At 43.5% G+C, this 16989-nt stretch overlaps 1 protein-coding gene across 1 annotated transcript; it reads left to right on the forward strand.

Annotated features, from left to right (window-relative positions):
• Positions 1-930: 930 nt before the first annotated feature.
• irs2b (insulin receptor substrate 2b) lies at positions 931-15009 on the forward strand. Its single transcript, XM_067515377.1, has 2 exons — positions 931-5735; positions 13099-15009. Exons 1-2 carry the CDS (start codon positions 2357-2359, stop codon positions 13101-13103), a joined length of 3384 nt encoding a protein of 1127 aa, XP_067371478.1. The 5' UTR covers positions 931-2356; the 3' UTR covers positions 13104-15009.
• The last annotated feature ends 1980 nt before the right edge of the window (positions 15010-16989 follow it).

Consider the following 16989-nt stretch of genomic DNA (forward strand, 5'->3'; position numbering starts at 1 on the left):
ATTGGGTTTGCAGTTTATGGGAAAATTGCCCACCTTATTGGTATTTTATAGACAGCTGATTTGCATTTTTTATGCTTTATGCGTTATGCAAAACGCGTCACTCCCTCTGCACCTTGTTTCACTTCATACAACGGCCACTCAGTCAGGTCACTGTATTAAACAAGGGGTGCTGTCAATAATACATCTGACAGGGACGGCCTAATTACGAAATTTAAGCAACAGTAGATACTCCAAATGTTTCTTAAAGTACACATTCACAATACATTGTGCAGCCAATCTGCAGGTTTTCTCTGTTATAAAAGAGAGTGGAGGTTCAGCTCCAGGCCTATGTCTGCTGAAACCCAACATCAACAGACAGGGAAACCTCTTCATCCTGCAGGGAGATATCTGAGCCTTGGAGGTTTAGGCAGCCAGCTCTGCTACATCTATTTATATCAAAATGCATTCATAGCACTTTAGGCAATGCTGGGGGTAAAAAAACAGCTCAAAAGATGAAAACAAAAACTACACAAAAAACAAAATCCACCAATCACCACGGAACAAATCTAAGTTTTTTGAAGGACACATGATAAAATATTCATGTCTGATTTGATGTTTTTCTTTGTTTCTTTCAATAGACAAACATTGCTCCCATGGCATAATTGACCTGCACAGGGCATGAGAATTGATCTTGCCTCTGAGGACTGGGTGGGTTTGGTGCTGAGCCAGCACTGTGCAATCTGAAGGAAAACGGGGACATAAGGTGAAGGATGTGGCCTGTTTATGAGTACGGAAGGAGGAGTGTCCACCATGTTATCATCATAGGACATGGGACTATTTTAAAATGACACTGCAGTCAGTGATTATTGGCAGATACAGTGTTCTGGGTGACAACACTACAGTTCAGGCGTGATCTCTATTCCTGTTCGTTTTCCGTGTCTACACTTGACCTGCATATATAACTGTCAGAACACACTGTGCCGTGTGTTTTCGTCAGTGACACAGTACCAGCCCCCTGTTCGTGCAGGAAGAGGCGAACGAGCCTCGTTCCTGCTATTGGCTGTCGGCAACACGCTCTCCTCTTCACCACAACATAGGACCCAGCTGGCTCCCGCATTTCATCCTTACGCACACTACCAGTCATTGACGCATCAGGAGATCAGGAGAATTTTTTTGCGTCATCATGATCACGGACTTTTTTTTATATAACCATATATGGGTCATTCCTCCGTTTCTCTGACAGACGGTCTGCGTTTTCTTCGGCTTTAACCTTTTTTTAACAATATTAATAACTGTCGCGCCGTCTGTTCTTGAATATTAAGACAAATACACAGATACAGCAGTCGGAAGCGGACTGTAAGTGAGCAGCCCAGCTGTCCTGGGAGCTCTAGGCATGAAAACAACAGCAGGAGATCGCGTTATGCAATAAAGCACATTGCACCGTATTTGCTCCCTCACAGAGTCTTGCACTGGTTGTTTAGCGTGAACATTTTGATGCTTTTACTGAAAACTGAAAAGGGGAGAGAGTCTGGAACGTTTCGTTTAAATCTTAACCTGGTGACGCAGAGGGAATATTAAATTCTTTAAGCAAGAGTCTCGACTAGATGCTGTTTGTTTACCAGCTGGGCAGGACGGGAACAACTCCCTCTACAGTCACATTAAACACGATCAAGGGTTTAACTTTTTTTTCCAAACTGTTTTTTAGTATTTGCTCGCTTGCTGTGTGTATTCGGGTCACAATTGATTATAATATGTTGTATGGCCCATCTCAACCCCTTAAATCACGCAGTGTTTCTTTATAGGTCAGCATATAAAGATATATACACATACATATATATACACACATAAATGTATATATTATATATACACACTTATATATGTATATATCAAAAACATTAGCAGGAGCCAAATGTTGGATCATAGACCTAGAAGTGCTATAAATAAAGCTACAGTAGCCGACTCACTACGCTCAAATGAGTCGAAAGAGGGCAGAGTGATAGTAGGAGGGCTTTTCCTTCTCTCTCTCTCTCTCTCTCTCTCCTTTGAACGGGGCCATCTCACTCCGGCATTCATCCCGTTTCCACCAATAAGCCCAATGAGCTGACTGCGCACCACCCACCGACGGTGTGCGTATTTTTTTCCCCCCTTCTCCTTTCCCTTCTTTTTTTAAACCGGAGCTGGATGTGTAGATCGTCACATGTTGTTTCCCCCACTCAGACCGGACACCAGGAGACATGTGTTATTTATTGCTCAGCTGTGGGAGAAAACAAACGAACGCACAACCGGCTCTGGAAACAGAATATTAGGATAAAAGCGCCGCGTTTCTTTAACAACTCGAGGAAACGAAGCTTTGTGTCTGGGAGGCGAGGACGCAAGAATGGCGAGTCCACCAAACACACCAAACACGGGAGACCAGCCGCTATTACCGAGCAGTACGAGTACGAACAACACTGTGAAGAAATGTGGATATCTAAAGAAACAGAAACACGGACATAAGCGCTTTTTTGTTTTGAAAGAGCCCAGCGAAGGTTTCCCCGCCCGGCTGGAGTACTACGAGAGCGAAAAGAAATGGAAAAACAAATCGGCCGCGAAGAGAGTTATTCCTCTGGACTCTTGTCTCAATATCAACAAGAGAGCGGACGCCAAACACAAATATCTCATTGCTCTTTACACCAAGGACGAATATTTTGCCGTGGCGGCAGAAAACGAGCAGGAACAAGAGAGCTGGTACCGGGCGCTGATGGATTTAATGGCTGAGGGGAAAGTGTACGACGGCTCCGCGTCCAACTCCGCGTCCTCGCTGGTTGGCTTCGACGAGGCGAGCTACGGTGTAATGACGCCGGTCACCGCCACCTACAAGGAGGTATGGCAGGTTAACCTGAAGTCCAAAGGCCTGGGGCAGAGCCGAAATCTGACCGGGGTGTACAGACTGTGTCTCTCCAGCCGGACTATAAGCTTTGTCAAATTGAACTCCGAGGTTGCTTCCGTCGTCTTACAGCTGATGAACATCCGGAGGTGCGGCCACTCTGACAGCTTTTTCTTCATTGAAGTCGGTCGATCTGCAGCCACCGGTCCCGGCGAGCTATGGATGCAAGCCGATGACTCAGTGGTGGCACAAAGCATCCACGAAACGATCTTGGAGGCGATGAAAGCCATGAAGGAGCTGTCGGAGTTTCGGCCACGCAGCAAAAGCCAATCATCTGGTACAAACCCCATCTCTGTGCCCACACGGAGGCATCTGAACAATCTACCCCCCAGCCAGACTGGGCTTCCCCGGAGGTCGCGCACAGACAGCGTGGCTGCAACCTCTCCCGTGAGTAAATTTTCCTCCTGTCGGATACGCACGGCCAGCGAGGGCGATGGCACCATGACACGCCCCATGTCAGTGACGGGGAGCCCCCTTAGTCCTGGGGTCCACAGGAACATCCTGAGCAGATCTCACACCATCACAACTCGCCCTTGTCGGACATATGAATCTTCTAACCTCCAGCACAGTAAGTCCATGTCTATACCCCTGTCTCCATCCCCACCCATGGCCACCCCTAGCCTCGCGAGTCTGTCATCCTGCCCAGATAGCAGTGCTCCTCGCCCCTCCAGCTGCAGTGCCTCATTCTCAGGCTCACCCATAGATGCTGGTTTTATATCATGTGAGGAGTATGGGTCTAGCCCTGCAGATGCACGAGACCTCAGGCTACCACTCACCCTTCGTAGCAACACTCCAGAGTCTCTCAAAGCTGACACTCCCCCCTCCCGTGACAGCAGTGAGCTTGATGGTTACATGGTGATGGAGCGGCAGAATCAGAATGGTTACAGACGATTACCAGAGTTGGACAAAGCTTATAGGAAGCGTACATATTCCCTCACCACCCCGCATCAACAAAGGGGTTCCCCCCAAGTATCATCAGCTTCTTTAGATGAGTATACCCTTATGAGAGCCACAAACACCAGTGGGAGCCGTTCTTCTCGCAGGTGTCATGCTGCCTCTCCCAAAGGGACCTATCCCGAGGATTACAGAGATGGTCAGATCAGCTCTAACAGTATTCAGGCGGACAGTGGTTATATGCCCATGATGCCTGGTGTGGCACCCCAGACACCAGGGTCCAAGGATGGCCCCTATATGCCCATGAGCCCGATGTGTGTTTCTGCGCCAAAGCAGATCATCAACCCCCGTTCCCACTCCTCTTCAGCAGGGCTGGCCCCATGCACAGACTCCCCTGGAAGTGTTTCTCTGGAGGACAGTGGCTACATGCGAATGTGGTGTGGAAACAAGATGTCAGTGGAGAGCACTGATGGGAAGCTCCCAAATGGGGAGTACCTGAACATGTCTCCCGTTGACCCTCTGATGTCTCTAACGCCACCTGACTGCATCCTGAGCCCCACAGGAGGTGACCCCCACCCCCAACAACATCACAGACAGCCTTATTCTTACAGCTCTCTGCCACGGTCACTTAAAGGTGTGTTGCAACGCAACAGGTCCACAGACACAGATCAGTATGTGATAATGAGTTTACAGACACAGCGGATAGAAGAGGAGTCCAACTATTGTCCTGTTTCTCTGCGAGACTCTGTGGCCAGCAGTTCTCCAGGGACACCAGGCACCCCATCCTCTGCACCATCTCCTCTCAGAATGGTTTGGTTAGATGGAGGCCTGGTAAACCGGAGCAGGGCGTGTCGACCCACCCGCCTGGCTCTGGAATCCCTCAAAGCACTGCCATGTATGAGCGAACACCCACTTCCCTCGGAGCCACGCAGCCCTGGAGAGTACATCAACATAGACTTTAGTAGTGCTACCCCTGATGTGCTGGTATCCCCAGTGTCAGTGAGCTCTGAGTCCACTGTGAGTTCAATGTGTGCGATTAAGGAATCCCTGCCACTTTCAGACTATGCTAATGTTGACGTCAGCTCCCCACACCACCTTGGACATCAAGCTAGGGGTTCCCCTCATGCAGCAACCCTAAACTATACTGCTGAAGGCTTGGCTTGTCCTCTGGTGAACTCCAAGAAGGGCATGCAGGGAAGCGAAGGGGAAGAAGAGGAAAAAGCCTTAGAGCCACAAGCAGAGGAGACAGGGGTGGCAGAGGACTGTGCTCTCCAACAGCAGGGAAGCCTGGCGAGTCAGCCTACTCTGGTGAAGGACGGCTACACTGAGATAACAGTCAGTCCCCCTGCCCCTGTGCTGCCTCTCTGCACAACCGATGCTGCTCCCCCCCCCACCAGTCCCACTGCCTGTGTTCAGAGACTCAGCCTTGACAGTAGCATTGTTGATGAGGTGCCCCATGTGCCAGTTGATTCTTTTCTCCGGGTAGGTCCTTCTTTATCAGTCAATCTTGTGGATCCACACAGGGGGGCCAAAGTGGTACGGGCCGACCCCCAGGGGCGCAGACGGCACAGTTCTGAGACCTTCTCATCCACCACCACTGTTGCACCCGTGTGCCCATCATTTGCTCATGACACCAAACGGCACAGCTCTGCCTCTGTGGAGAACGTGTCCCGCAGTGTCCGTAGTTCTGGTGGACCTGATAAGGACTATGCCAGCAACAGCCCCATGTGCAGGGAGACTTCAGCTGGTTATCAAAATGGACTTAACTACATTGCCTTAAACTTGATGGAGGGAAACCTTGGAGGATGCAGGTTAGGGGGCTGTGATGAACTCCTGAGGTTCAAGACAGCCTGTGGATGCAAAGGTGGCATGAATGGTTTCAACACCAGCCCCTATGCAAGCCTGGGATTCAAGGAGACTGCTGCTGCTGTGAAAGGTGAGTGTTTTTTTTATGTCACACACGCATTCATTCAGTAGGATTTCATTCATGAAGGGAGTGGTGTCGGAGCTTGAATACACTAGAGAGCCGCCTCAGGGCTCCACTCTGCAGAGATAGGCTACTCGTTGCTAAGCAGCTCTTCTAAACTCATTCTCATTCAGAAGCTGAGGATAATTATCTTTCAGATACAGTATGCTGGAAACAAACTGCTTTATCGTGGTGTCTGCAGTGGTGTAGTGTTTGAAACTGTCTTCGTTCAACTTGCAGTAAAAGTCAGTTGCTGTGTTTCCTGTACAAGTCCTTTTATGGCCATCTCATTTTATAGTAAACTAAAGATCACACTATTTATTTGTTGTTTATGTCTGTTACTGGAAGTAGGGGCTATGCCACTGTTCATAATCATGACTGACCATCTGTGCAATGCAAAAATAACAACCTATAAAGAAATGTAATTAAATGTAGCTTAGGCATTATCCATTGTGTCAGTCTTCTATTAGAGTGTTAACATACCAATATGTGATGTCTGTTAGAATAGCAGTTTGATGTGAGAACACAGGAGCTGGGGGAAGTAAAGTTGTTGTGAACGTTGCTGTTGGGTGTAGGCAGTGATGTTTAGATAGGATTAGTCACCTAGTCGACACACCCATGAAGGACACATCAACAAATCTTGAAGCTGTGATGGTGAAGAGTTAGCGCATCTTTCTATCTGTTTGACACTGCAGTGAGATGTTAAAGCAGCGGCACTGGACAATGAGAGTGTATCCTTCCAGAAAACATAAAAGCTTAGATATGCAAATTTGATTAAAAGCAGTAAAGACAACAAAACTGACCTTTGCACACTTGGGTGATTAAACAACCGTATTTCAATTTTGGGTCTAGTTAAATATATTTTACTTGCAGCCACTGTATTTTAAAATGGTTTCATTTTAAAAAAAAGTGGTTCGGCATGCGTTTCTTTGATGTTTTAAAAACCATGTCAGTGTTAAAAAAACACATCTAAAAATTATACCCACGTGGAAACAAATAAAACTACACAGTGTTTTTCTTGAGAAATTTTTACTTTCACCATTATTGACTTTTTTGTGTTTGCTAAATGTTCATTTCACTAATTTCTTAGCCTCTGTGGTGGAAGAAATAGAAACCAATGAAACAAAACAGCAACAAACGATAAAAAAACTGCACAATCATCAGTGTCCTCAAAAGGCCAGGCATTGCTTCAAACCCACCACCTACTTAACAGTTTCACTCCTGCTCCATCCACCAATCATCCTAACAAACTTCATGCATTTATACTGTGACAGATGTATAACTTTATTATTATTATTATTATTATTATTATTAGTAGTAGTAGTAGTAGTAGTAGTAGTAGTAGTAGTATGATTATTATTAAACAACATTACAGTGGGTATTACATGAAGCAGAAAGTCAAGTCTTGTAATGGGTCTTGCACTGTAGAAGTTTTTGTTGTTCAGCCCAGTTTACAATGCTCTGTTTTGTTACCATGGAAATTAACAGATACATGGTTTTTATATGTAGTGTAGGCAAATAGCAGTGCCGATCTCCCAGGATAGATGTTTGGAGGTTGAGTCTATTTTTGAGTTTGAGGTTGACTTTATCCATTGTTTTAGACCTCAAGCTATAAATGTCGCACCAGGTGTATCACGGACGACCTGTGAAATCCTTGTAGCTGGCTTATTAGAGAAAAAGAACAGTTTCAAAATATTTCCATCACCTTATTGATTCCCTGTTCCACCAGTGGGTTTCCGTGCATCTTGAAAATGGCAGGGGTTATTTACTGGCATGGAGGACCTAGCAGGGACATGTCACAAGTTGCTGTTGTTTCAAAAGAAAACACATTGTGCTGCGATCTCCGTGAGTCAGGAGTCAGTGTTCCTGATGGTGAAATACAAGAGTTTAATTGCTGTTTGTGGTTTCACAACGGAGTTGTCTCTCTTTGTCTCTGCTGTCTCTCATGCTGTGAGTGCAGTCGGTGTGGGGGCAAGTCATCGGGTTCCCCAGAAAAACAAGTGAGTCAGTTGTTTATCAGTTGTCAGGTACTGGATTTCAGGACTGGAATGTGGGCAGTGTGCAAAGCTTGGTGGGAGAGGTGAATGCTCACTTGTTTTTCTAACCTGGTGGGATGAACTCAGAAAGGGGGGGATAGGAGGATTTTTTTTCCCCCAGTGTGAGCAACTTCAAAAACACACCACTAAAATGCTTTTGCACAGAAGCAGGCACTCATGAATGTTTTGTATAAACACATAGAACTTAGCACCAGGCACATACATGTGCAGCCTCCCTCATCTATTGAGAACCTTCCATTATTTCGTTGTGTCCTGATACTTTAATGTTGAATTAGAATTTTGACCTTGAGTCAAGACATTTGTCCAAGGCTTTTAGAGCAGGGGAGGAGGAAAGAGAAGGGTGAAAGAACAATGGTGATGGATGGATGACTTGTTTTTCAATTGAGCTTTTGGCTGAAAGGAGGGAGATGGTGAGGGGGAGGAATAGACGAGTAAGAAGACAAGAGAGGATAAAGAAACACAGATTAGTGTTGTTTCAGTTTTTCTTTACTTATGTGTCTTTGTTATATAAGCCCTAACTAATAAACATGTATCCTTGCATAATTGGAATTCGGTCACCTTTGAATGGGTATATGGCCTATGCAGGTCACTGATGCTCATAAAGATACTAAACATAGACATTATGACTGTTTACAACAAGATGACAGGCTTTACCGCATTTTCTTGTTATCACTGAGAGCACCATAGTCCACATTCCCTGCAGTATATCAATTTGAAACGGGAACTCACCTGTCCTCAATTGGTATCTGAACTGTTTTTCAGCATGGAGAGGGTTGCTGCTCCTCAGCTCAACAAAGAAAGCTGTAAGCCCATCTAACCTGCGTTGTAGATGGATGTTTCTGTGGTTCCATTTGGAATAGTTGAGTCTGTTATTTGTTAGGCTACACTATTGGGAGGTGGGGTGATGGACTGACTCAAAACAAGGCATTGCATTTGGGGTATTTCTAATGGGGCAAATCTAATCTATAAACCTCAGTGACTGTATTGCCAGTGAGAAAGGGAGGCATGTATAGTGTTTGTACGAGTTTTTATTCCCTTTTGTTTGGATGTCCTCATTCCTTTTTATAGGATAACTGTTTTGCTACTTCTTTATCATCCTTCTGTCATCTTCTTTTTTGACTCATTTATCTAATGTTTCACTCTGACTAAAAAAAAGACACCTGCACGGGTGCAGACAGGGGGGGGAAATTGACTCAGTCTCCATGCCTTATATTTGACTGCCCCCCCTCCCAACCAAACACACACACACTTTGTTTTGTTTTTGTCTTCCTGTTCCATGTGCATACACACACACACACACCCCGAACCATCAGCAGCTGTTTCGAGGGGTGGTCAGGGGTATTGCACCTGCCCCACCAAGCAGTGCTCACTGGTTATCTGGCCCTTCAGAGGAGAGTGACAATACGCTAATGATGAGCCACCATCTGCCACAACAACACAGAGAAGGTGGGGGTGTGGCCAGGCAGTTCCAAGAAGCCAAACGCAAACCAAATACCCTCCCCCCACTCCTCTGCATCCTCCTTCACAGTTTCTTCTTCTCCTCTCCAGTAATTGGTGTCTGGTTTTAGAAATAATGGTTTCATGGTTTTCAGAATCATGATTACACACACACACACACACACACACACACACACACACACACACACACACACACACACACACACACACACACACACACACAGACACCCACCCCTTTCATTCAGACGTTTTTTTTTATGTCGTAATCTGACCAGTGCACTGTGATCACACACACTTTTATTGGCTTTTCACACCAGAGGCCATAGCAGATTGTTAACGATGCATTAAACAATTAGTTTATTGCAGCACATCTGATTAGAGGTACTCACCAAACTCACTCACGGATGGCTTATCAGTTAGTTTCAATAGTTTAATTTAACAGAAATTGTATAAAAATGCCAAACTAGGTCTACATCTTCACAAATTTAACGATAAGCTGCTTGTTTTTTAACTAAATATAAGCCATTTATTTTTAATAATGGGTTTTGCATTATTCGACTGTCATAACTAAAAATGTAATTTTGTCCTCTAAGAAAATATTACTTGTGTTGTAAGAAGAAATACCTCAGTTAGTCAGAATAAAAAAAACAATGTGATATGTATGCACTCAGTTTGTATACAGAATCATATATGCAGTATTTGCTTAGAGCGCTTAACTTGGGGGCGACTGTGGCACAGGAGGTAGAGCGATCGTCCATGAATGCTACAGTTATTTGTACGATTCCCACCTCCTCTGGGCGCATGTCGAAGTGTCCTTGAGCAAGACACTAAACCCCAACATAGTTGCTCCAGGTGAGCGTTGTCCAGCTGCACAGCAGCTCCCCCATCTGTGTTTGTGTGTGCTCTTGAGTGCAAATGGGTAGTAAGTTCAGAATGTTAACCAGTTATGATTTAACTTCAGACACAGTGTCTCTCTTTAACAATTTAATTATACGCAGTTTTAAATGGAACATACAGTTCCTGCCCTCACCTGTCCTGTACACCCCCAGACACACATACACAGCACTCCTGGCTGTCTGATATATAACTCTTTGAGTAAAGTAGGACAGGATGTTCCCGCACTAGATAAAAACAAAGTCAACCTACTGAATCCTCACTTTAGCTTGGAGGTAAGTAGGATTACATTCACTTCAGGATTAGACATTGTTGAGTTGCTTGTTTTTCTAGAGGCCAAGGAAAAGATAACACTTTTACAGTAAATGTGTGACATCATGAGTACACATGCCATACAGTTGTTATACATGCATGGACACTGGCTATTGGCTTATGAGCCTACACTCTTTGGACCACATTAATCAATTGATAAATCAGAAATCCACATTCCTATAAGTGATTTTCATAAAAAGCTAAGAGTTATCTAGTTACAGCTTCTAAGCTGTGAGGATTTGAGGACAGTGCTTGTATTTGTCTTATGTAATAAAATGGTAAACTGAATATATTTGCATTGCAGATGGACTCAACCAGACATTTGAATATATCGGCTGGGGTTTCGGGAAACTGTGATAAACTTAATTTGTCTACAAAATGTCAGAACATGTAAAATATAAATTATTGAGACAATTGTTGTCATATTAATCATTAATTGAAAGAAATAACACTGCAAAGGTGACCTGATGAGATTTTATTTAAAAACAAGAATTAGAAGGATAAAGGTAAGATGGGAATGTACACTGTGCAATCGTGAGTCAGCACAAGAGCTGAGTTGACAGTGCTTGTTGCTGTTTTTGTTTACTTTGTCAGCCCGAGGTGTGGGAGGTCAGAGGTGAAGAGTCAGTCTGTGCTTGTTTGGTGTTGTGCTGCTGTAGATCAGGGAGGAGCCAGCAGAGCAGGAATGTAAACAGCGCATATCTGAGCCTGCTGATAGCTTCCTATCTGTAATAAAAAAAGCTGCTCCTGACATCATCCTATGTGCAGAAAGTACAGGTCCAGCATCTATACAGTAAAAAAGAAAAAAAGGCTGTTTGGAAATATAGTTGAGCAGTTCCCTCTCATAGCAGTTCATTTAGATCTGCAAAAGCATGAAACTACTCAAGCAAACAATGCATCAACACACATGGGGACTTGCTGCTAATGCGCACGCGTGTGTGTATGTGCGTGCGTGTGTGTGTGTGTATTCTAGCTGTGAATAGAGCAGGCTAAATTTAGCCTGTGAGAGCTAAATAAATAATGAACAGAGCCTGGGGGAACAGACATAGGTTCTTGGGAGGGGAAGGAGGGATTTGTGCATGTGCTCAAAACAAGGAGGGGGTAGGAGCCATTTGGTTCATTCCTCACCAGACCTCTGTCCCCTTTTCTCAATAACACCCCCTCCCCAAATCCCCCTGCCCACCCACACTTTTCTCCGATCAGCATGTGTTTGAATAGCGGTGTGTGCGTCTGTGTGTGTGTGTGTGTGTGTTTGTGTATCGAGTTCCCATATGTCACATTGTGCAGTCGGACCATTGTTCATATAATGATCATAATTTCTTTGAGTGTTTATATTCATGGCTACATCTGGTTGCTGGTCTAAGCTGGTAGTGATTCAGCACTCCTTCCCGGCAGATCCCAGTCATTCTCACCCAAGTGTCTGTCTCTACAGGCCACTGACTAGCCCAGCCTTCTTGGAAACACACACACACACACACACACACAAATGCACACATACACACATTTAGATTGTTATGGACTGACGGTCCCATGACCTCACTGCATTCCGGTTTCTCTCTGTAAGGTTGATTCTGTTACTGTGGTTTTTCCACCACTTTCCATCCCAGTGTATCTCTTTTTTTGGTGTCTAACACCCATGACAGTATAGAGACAGAGCTCAAGTGCCCCACCGTCCATGTCATCATGAAAGCTTGTGTCTAGCTTTAGATTTGATGTTAACATCTGATATTCATTTACAACAGATACAGGGCAAAGAGAGAGACCAGTGTGTTTATGGTGGGAGTAGCTGAGGAGGGGGAAAGACTCTGAATGAAAGGTTTGTCTTGGAGAATGAGGATCACATCCAGCTTTGTAACACCTCCTGTTCATGACTGGGGAAGAGGGAGAGGAGACAGTCAATGAGGACAGCAATGCAGCCACAGAGAATGGGTGTTTCTGTGTGTGTGTGTGTGTGAGAGCCAAGACTTCCGTTCCCATTTGATGGGTCTGCATGCAAATGAAACCTCACAAACAAGTACACAAGGGCAAAGCTCAGTGCAGCTTTCCACTGGGAGAAAAGCGACACTCAAAAGACTCTGGGTTTATTGTATGTGAAAATACACAGCTGTGGTGTGTGTGTGTGTGTGTGTGTGTGTGTGTGTGTGTGTGTAGGAGTAAATCTTTGTTTATTTGACATCAGTAGGTATGTGATCAAGAATAACTGTGTGTATGCTTGTTGGTGTGTGGGAGTGTTGTTGCTGTCTCTTTTGCTGTTTTCAGTGGCTGCCCTGTGTCAGCTGCACAGTGCTAAATGCCACTCTGTTTTTCCCCTGCCGTGAAAGCACCTGCCACTTCAGTGTCTACCAGCTGAGGAATACACACACACACACGCACACACTTATGCAGGCCCCTTGAAGAGTACTTATTCCTTACTTGGTAACAGAGTGGGGGTATACATCTGACTTCCCCTACGCTCAGCTGCTTTGTCCTGCATAATGAATCACATGCATACTGTATGTTCACACACTTCAATTAAGTTTCTCAGTTGAATGAAAAAACATATTCAGCTTCATGTCAGTAATGAAATGACATTTAACACCCCTGACTCAGACTATTTTTCTCTACTCTTTCAGAATGAAGACTGATGCCCCCCACCCCACCCACTTCCTGTGAACGTATGCTGCAGCCAAATGATGAGGTCCCCACAGCAACAATTGGAGCATGTGCTGCAGCCAATGACCTTTGACCTCTTCGCCGCCTTCCAGGGTCACATGGACTGCCATCACCATGGAAACCTGGACACTTGACCCTTGCCTCAAATCTTCCCTTCGCTTTCCTCGGCACCAAAACATTCAGGCGCCATTGCTGCTGTAGTAATAGATTACTTTAAAAAAATAACAAGGACTTAAAAGGACCATGAACTCTGACTACGGATAGCTAACTATTTATCTATTTATCTCTGTACGTAGGCCTGCAAATTATTCTGCAGAATATTATGTTAATTATTATTAGAATTCATAAACATTCACCTTTTTTGGCATCGGCCAAGTGTTGCCAGAAACTCTCACCTGAGAACCTGTGAACCAAACCTGGAGAGCACGTGTGCACACACATACATGCAAAAACGTACATGCATACAAAGTACATGTATTTATTTATTTATCATGTCTGTATGCCGTAAATTAAATGTGTGTGTAATTTTTTTTTAATACATATTGTACTGCAAAAAGAGGTAACATGTATGGACATATTTAAAAATCAAGGTAACATTTGCTTAAAAAACCTACCTCAGCAGAAACCAGGCTGGTACCAATTCACACAACAGAAATGTATATGAAATATTTATTTTCAAATGTTTTTTAAGAATCACCAATCCAAAGCCTTACTCTAGCCATCAGCCCCTTTCCTGATGGACCTTTTTAGTTTGGACCTATAAACACGCAGTATATCAAAGATTTAACCGATCATCTTAGAGAGTGAATGTTTATCAGAGCTGAATGAGAAACAGCCTCTCTGAGATTATGTTCCCCACTTACATTTAAGACAAGATTATGTATTCCTGCTCCAGAATAATATATTTATTAATATGCCTGAGATAGAGGATTCATAAAGAATACCTAGAGGACCTTTGAGGAATAATTGACAGCGCATTGCATCACACACGCTTGCAGGTGTCACGGATCCAAACACTGCAGCATGAGCCAGGTCCAACAGGACCTGGCCACCGGTTATGTGGCCTGCCTGAGCCCAAGACTCAGCACCTTTATACACCCATTGTTCACCTTTGATGTCCTGCACACCCACGCAGCCTGCAGGAACTTATAACCTAAGGACAAAGGATGGGACCATGAATGTTTGAACTTATTTATACAGAATAACTGGACAACCCAGTATCTTACTTTGTATTGCCTGAAGCATCATTGCTAAGCTCTGTCACACCACACTGGTCAGCGCTGAGCAATGTAGTGAATGCAGGACACAGTCTGACTGGCTGTTCAATGAGACGCTTGATAGCTTGAATCCACAGCCTCCACTGCATGGTCTTGCACTTACAAACTTTTTAGATTGTAACACAAGACACCTTGAATGTAGTACATGCTGTGTTCCAAGGCTGGGAACACACGACCCAACAAACACCATAACAATTGCAGCAAACAGTGACACACGTAGAGGTACTGAATGGAAACTACAACACAGATACAAGCAGAGTAAAGCAGACAAACAGGGGGAAGTATCTTATTATTTATCTGAATTCACTGGTACTTAACCTTTGCCTATATACTGTAAATAGTGCAATGTTACAGAGAATTTCATTTAAACGATCGCTGAGAAACTTTGAGAGATGTTAAGTTAAATAACTTATGTTTGTTTTGTACATAATGTGTGTGAGTGAACTTTCTGATACAACAAAAGCACTAATTAAGTTATATGCTAACCAATAAGGTTTTGATTTTTTTTTTTTAATCATGGAATAGTCTTGTTCAGTGGATGTCACTATGAGGACATTTTCTAATGCTGTAATTCTAAAAAACAAAAAACAATTTTAAGAAAAACCATTAATACTTGACAAAGTTCATTCTTCTTACTAAGGTACAACACAAATGGCATATATGCAATATTTACACTTTTGCAAATTAGTTTACAAAGACACACCAAATGTATAAATACTGTTAATAATGTTTGTTAAACTTTAAAATCAGATTTTTGCTGTTAGTACATTTATTTCCTTCAAATTTGAAATGGAAATTTTGCTGTTTGTTTTGAACAGTATTTAGATAATGTTTAAAGTTTTTATTCAGCATCTAAAGGTTACGATATGGGCCCTGGCTTATCTTGCTGTGTCTTTCATTGTAAATATTTCATATCTTGCATATTGTGATGCTACTGCGAAATTTAAGCTTAGTTCATTGCTTTAGATTGTATTGATTGTTTATAGACACATGCAATAAATAATGTTATTTAAAAAAGCCATTTGCCTTTGCTTCGTTTCTCCTGCCTCTCTCCTCCCAGTCACATTACAAGGAGGCCATAGCTTGTCTGAATAGGCACTAGCAGATGTTTTATTTCAGTGCTCTGCCTCTTTGATTAGGAAAACCTTCATTAGGATTGAGAGAAGGAAATAGAGGATGTATCTTAATTATTTCATTTCCCCTGTGCCTCCTTGTTTTCTTTGAGTGTTTTTTAAAGCTGGGCCTATTGTGAAAGAGGGCACAAAGACTTGGGTGTAGGCCTAACCCAGTGTTCCCTCCAGCATCGGCATTGTTATTGTTTTTCTGCAATTGCCTCCTAGTCCCCACCCCCAGCAATGATAATTAGACCAGCATGTTGAAACAGCCCATAGAACTGAGAGGGTATAAATAACACAGTGATAGGATTATGATTTGGCATCTATAGCCATATGATCTCAGATTATTCATTCTCACAGCTTTGCTAATTAAAATGGTAATTAATGCTGAGAAAGGTCTAATTCCCTTACGTTTATAGGTTTGACTTATAGGTTTGTGTGCTTGTGGTGGGTGGGGCACATGACATGTTTGTACTTAAAGTATGTGAGCGGAAAAAAAGCAGGAAGGCAAAACGGGGTGGTCAAGAACAGCTAGAAGGGGAGGGCTGTAATGTGCAGGGTGTCTGACTGAATGATTGCCAGAAGGCAGATCTCTTCCATTAGGTAGACGTGTCCCTACAGCAGTAGACCCTTGGATCAGGCTAATGAGAGAACAGCAAAGAGTAAACTACTTGCTCCTGAAGTTTATTTAAAAACTCTTAACTTCTGTCATGAAATATAAAGAATGAGTTGAATAGAAGCTGCAGACGGTTAGTAGAAAGTGTCCCATTCTTTGCTCAGAAGAAGAGAATTGCATCTTATTAGTGTATACAGTCAGAAAATAATACCTGCGCACAGTCTATATGGAAAACTGGTGTGTGCATGCAAATCATTACATTAAGATAATGCAAAGTCATTTAACAAAAGTCTGCATGCATACATAAGTCAGTCTTGTGTGTGTGTGTGTGTGTGTGTCATAAGTCCATATGTGCAGTGTAAAGTAGCCAATTGCCCCAGGGAGTCATCACCCTTATGGACAGAGACCGTCAGCAGCTCCAGAGGAAATACTCAAAAGCTGTCTGGGAGACCGCCACTACATTAGTGGCAATGTGTGTGTGTGTGTGTGTGATTTTTAAAAGTGTGCTCTGTGCCCATCTGTAGAATCCCCCTACAACAGACAGTGTTGTATGACCAGCCTTGGCCAACATGCACCATATTTTCTTCACTATAGTGCACATGGTAACCTAAGTGCATAAATAAAAGCAAGACATACAAGACCACATTTTGTGAATTTTTTCAACATATATTTTTGACACAGGTCTAATATTGCCATTCATTGCCACCACTGAAAACAAAGATTTTGCCATGTTTATCCTACAATTGTCAGCTTGTTTGGGCCAGCAGTAGCTTCTGGCTCTTGTCCTTGTCAGTGCTGTCAGCCATAAAGGAGTATATGTGATGGTTTTGTTATTTATTTAAC

This window comes from Channa argus, chromosome 9 (genome assembly GCF_033026475.1).
Source record: "Channa argus isolate prfri chromosome 9, Channa argus male v1.0, whole genome shotgun sequence".
Taxonomy (NCBI): domain Eukaryota; kingdom Metazoa; phylum Chordata; class Actinopteri; order Anabantiformes; family Channidae; genus Channa; species Channa argus.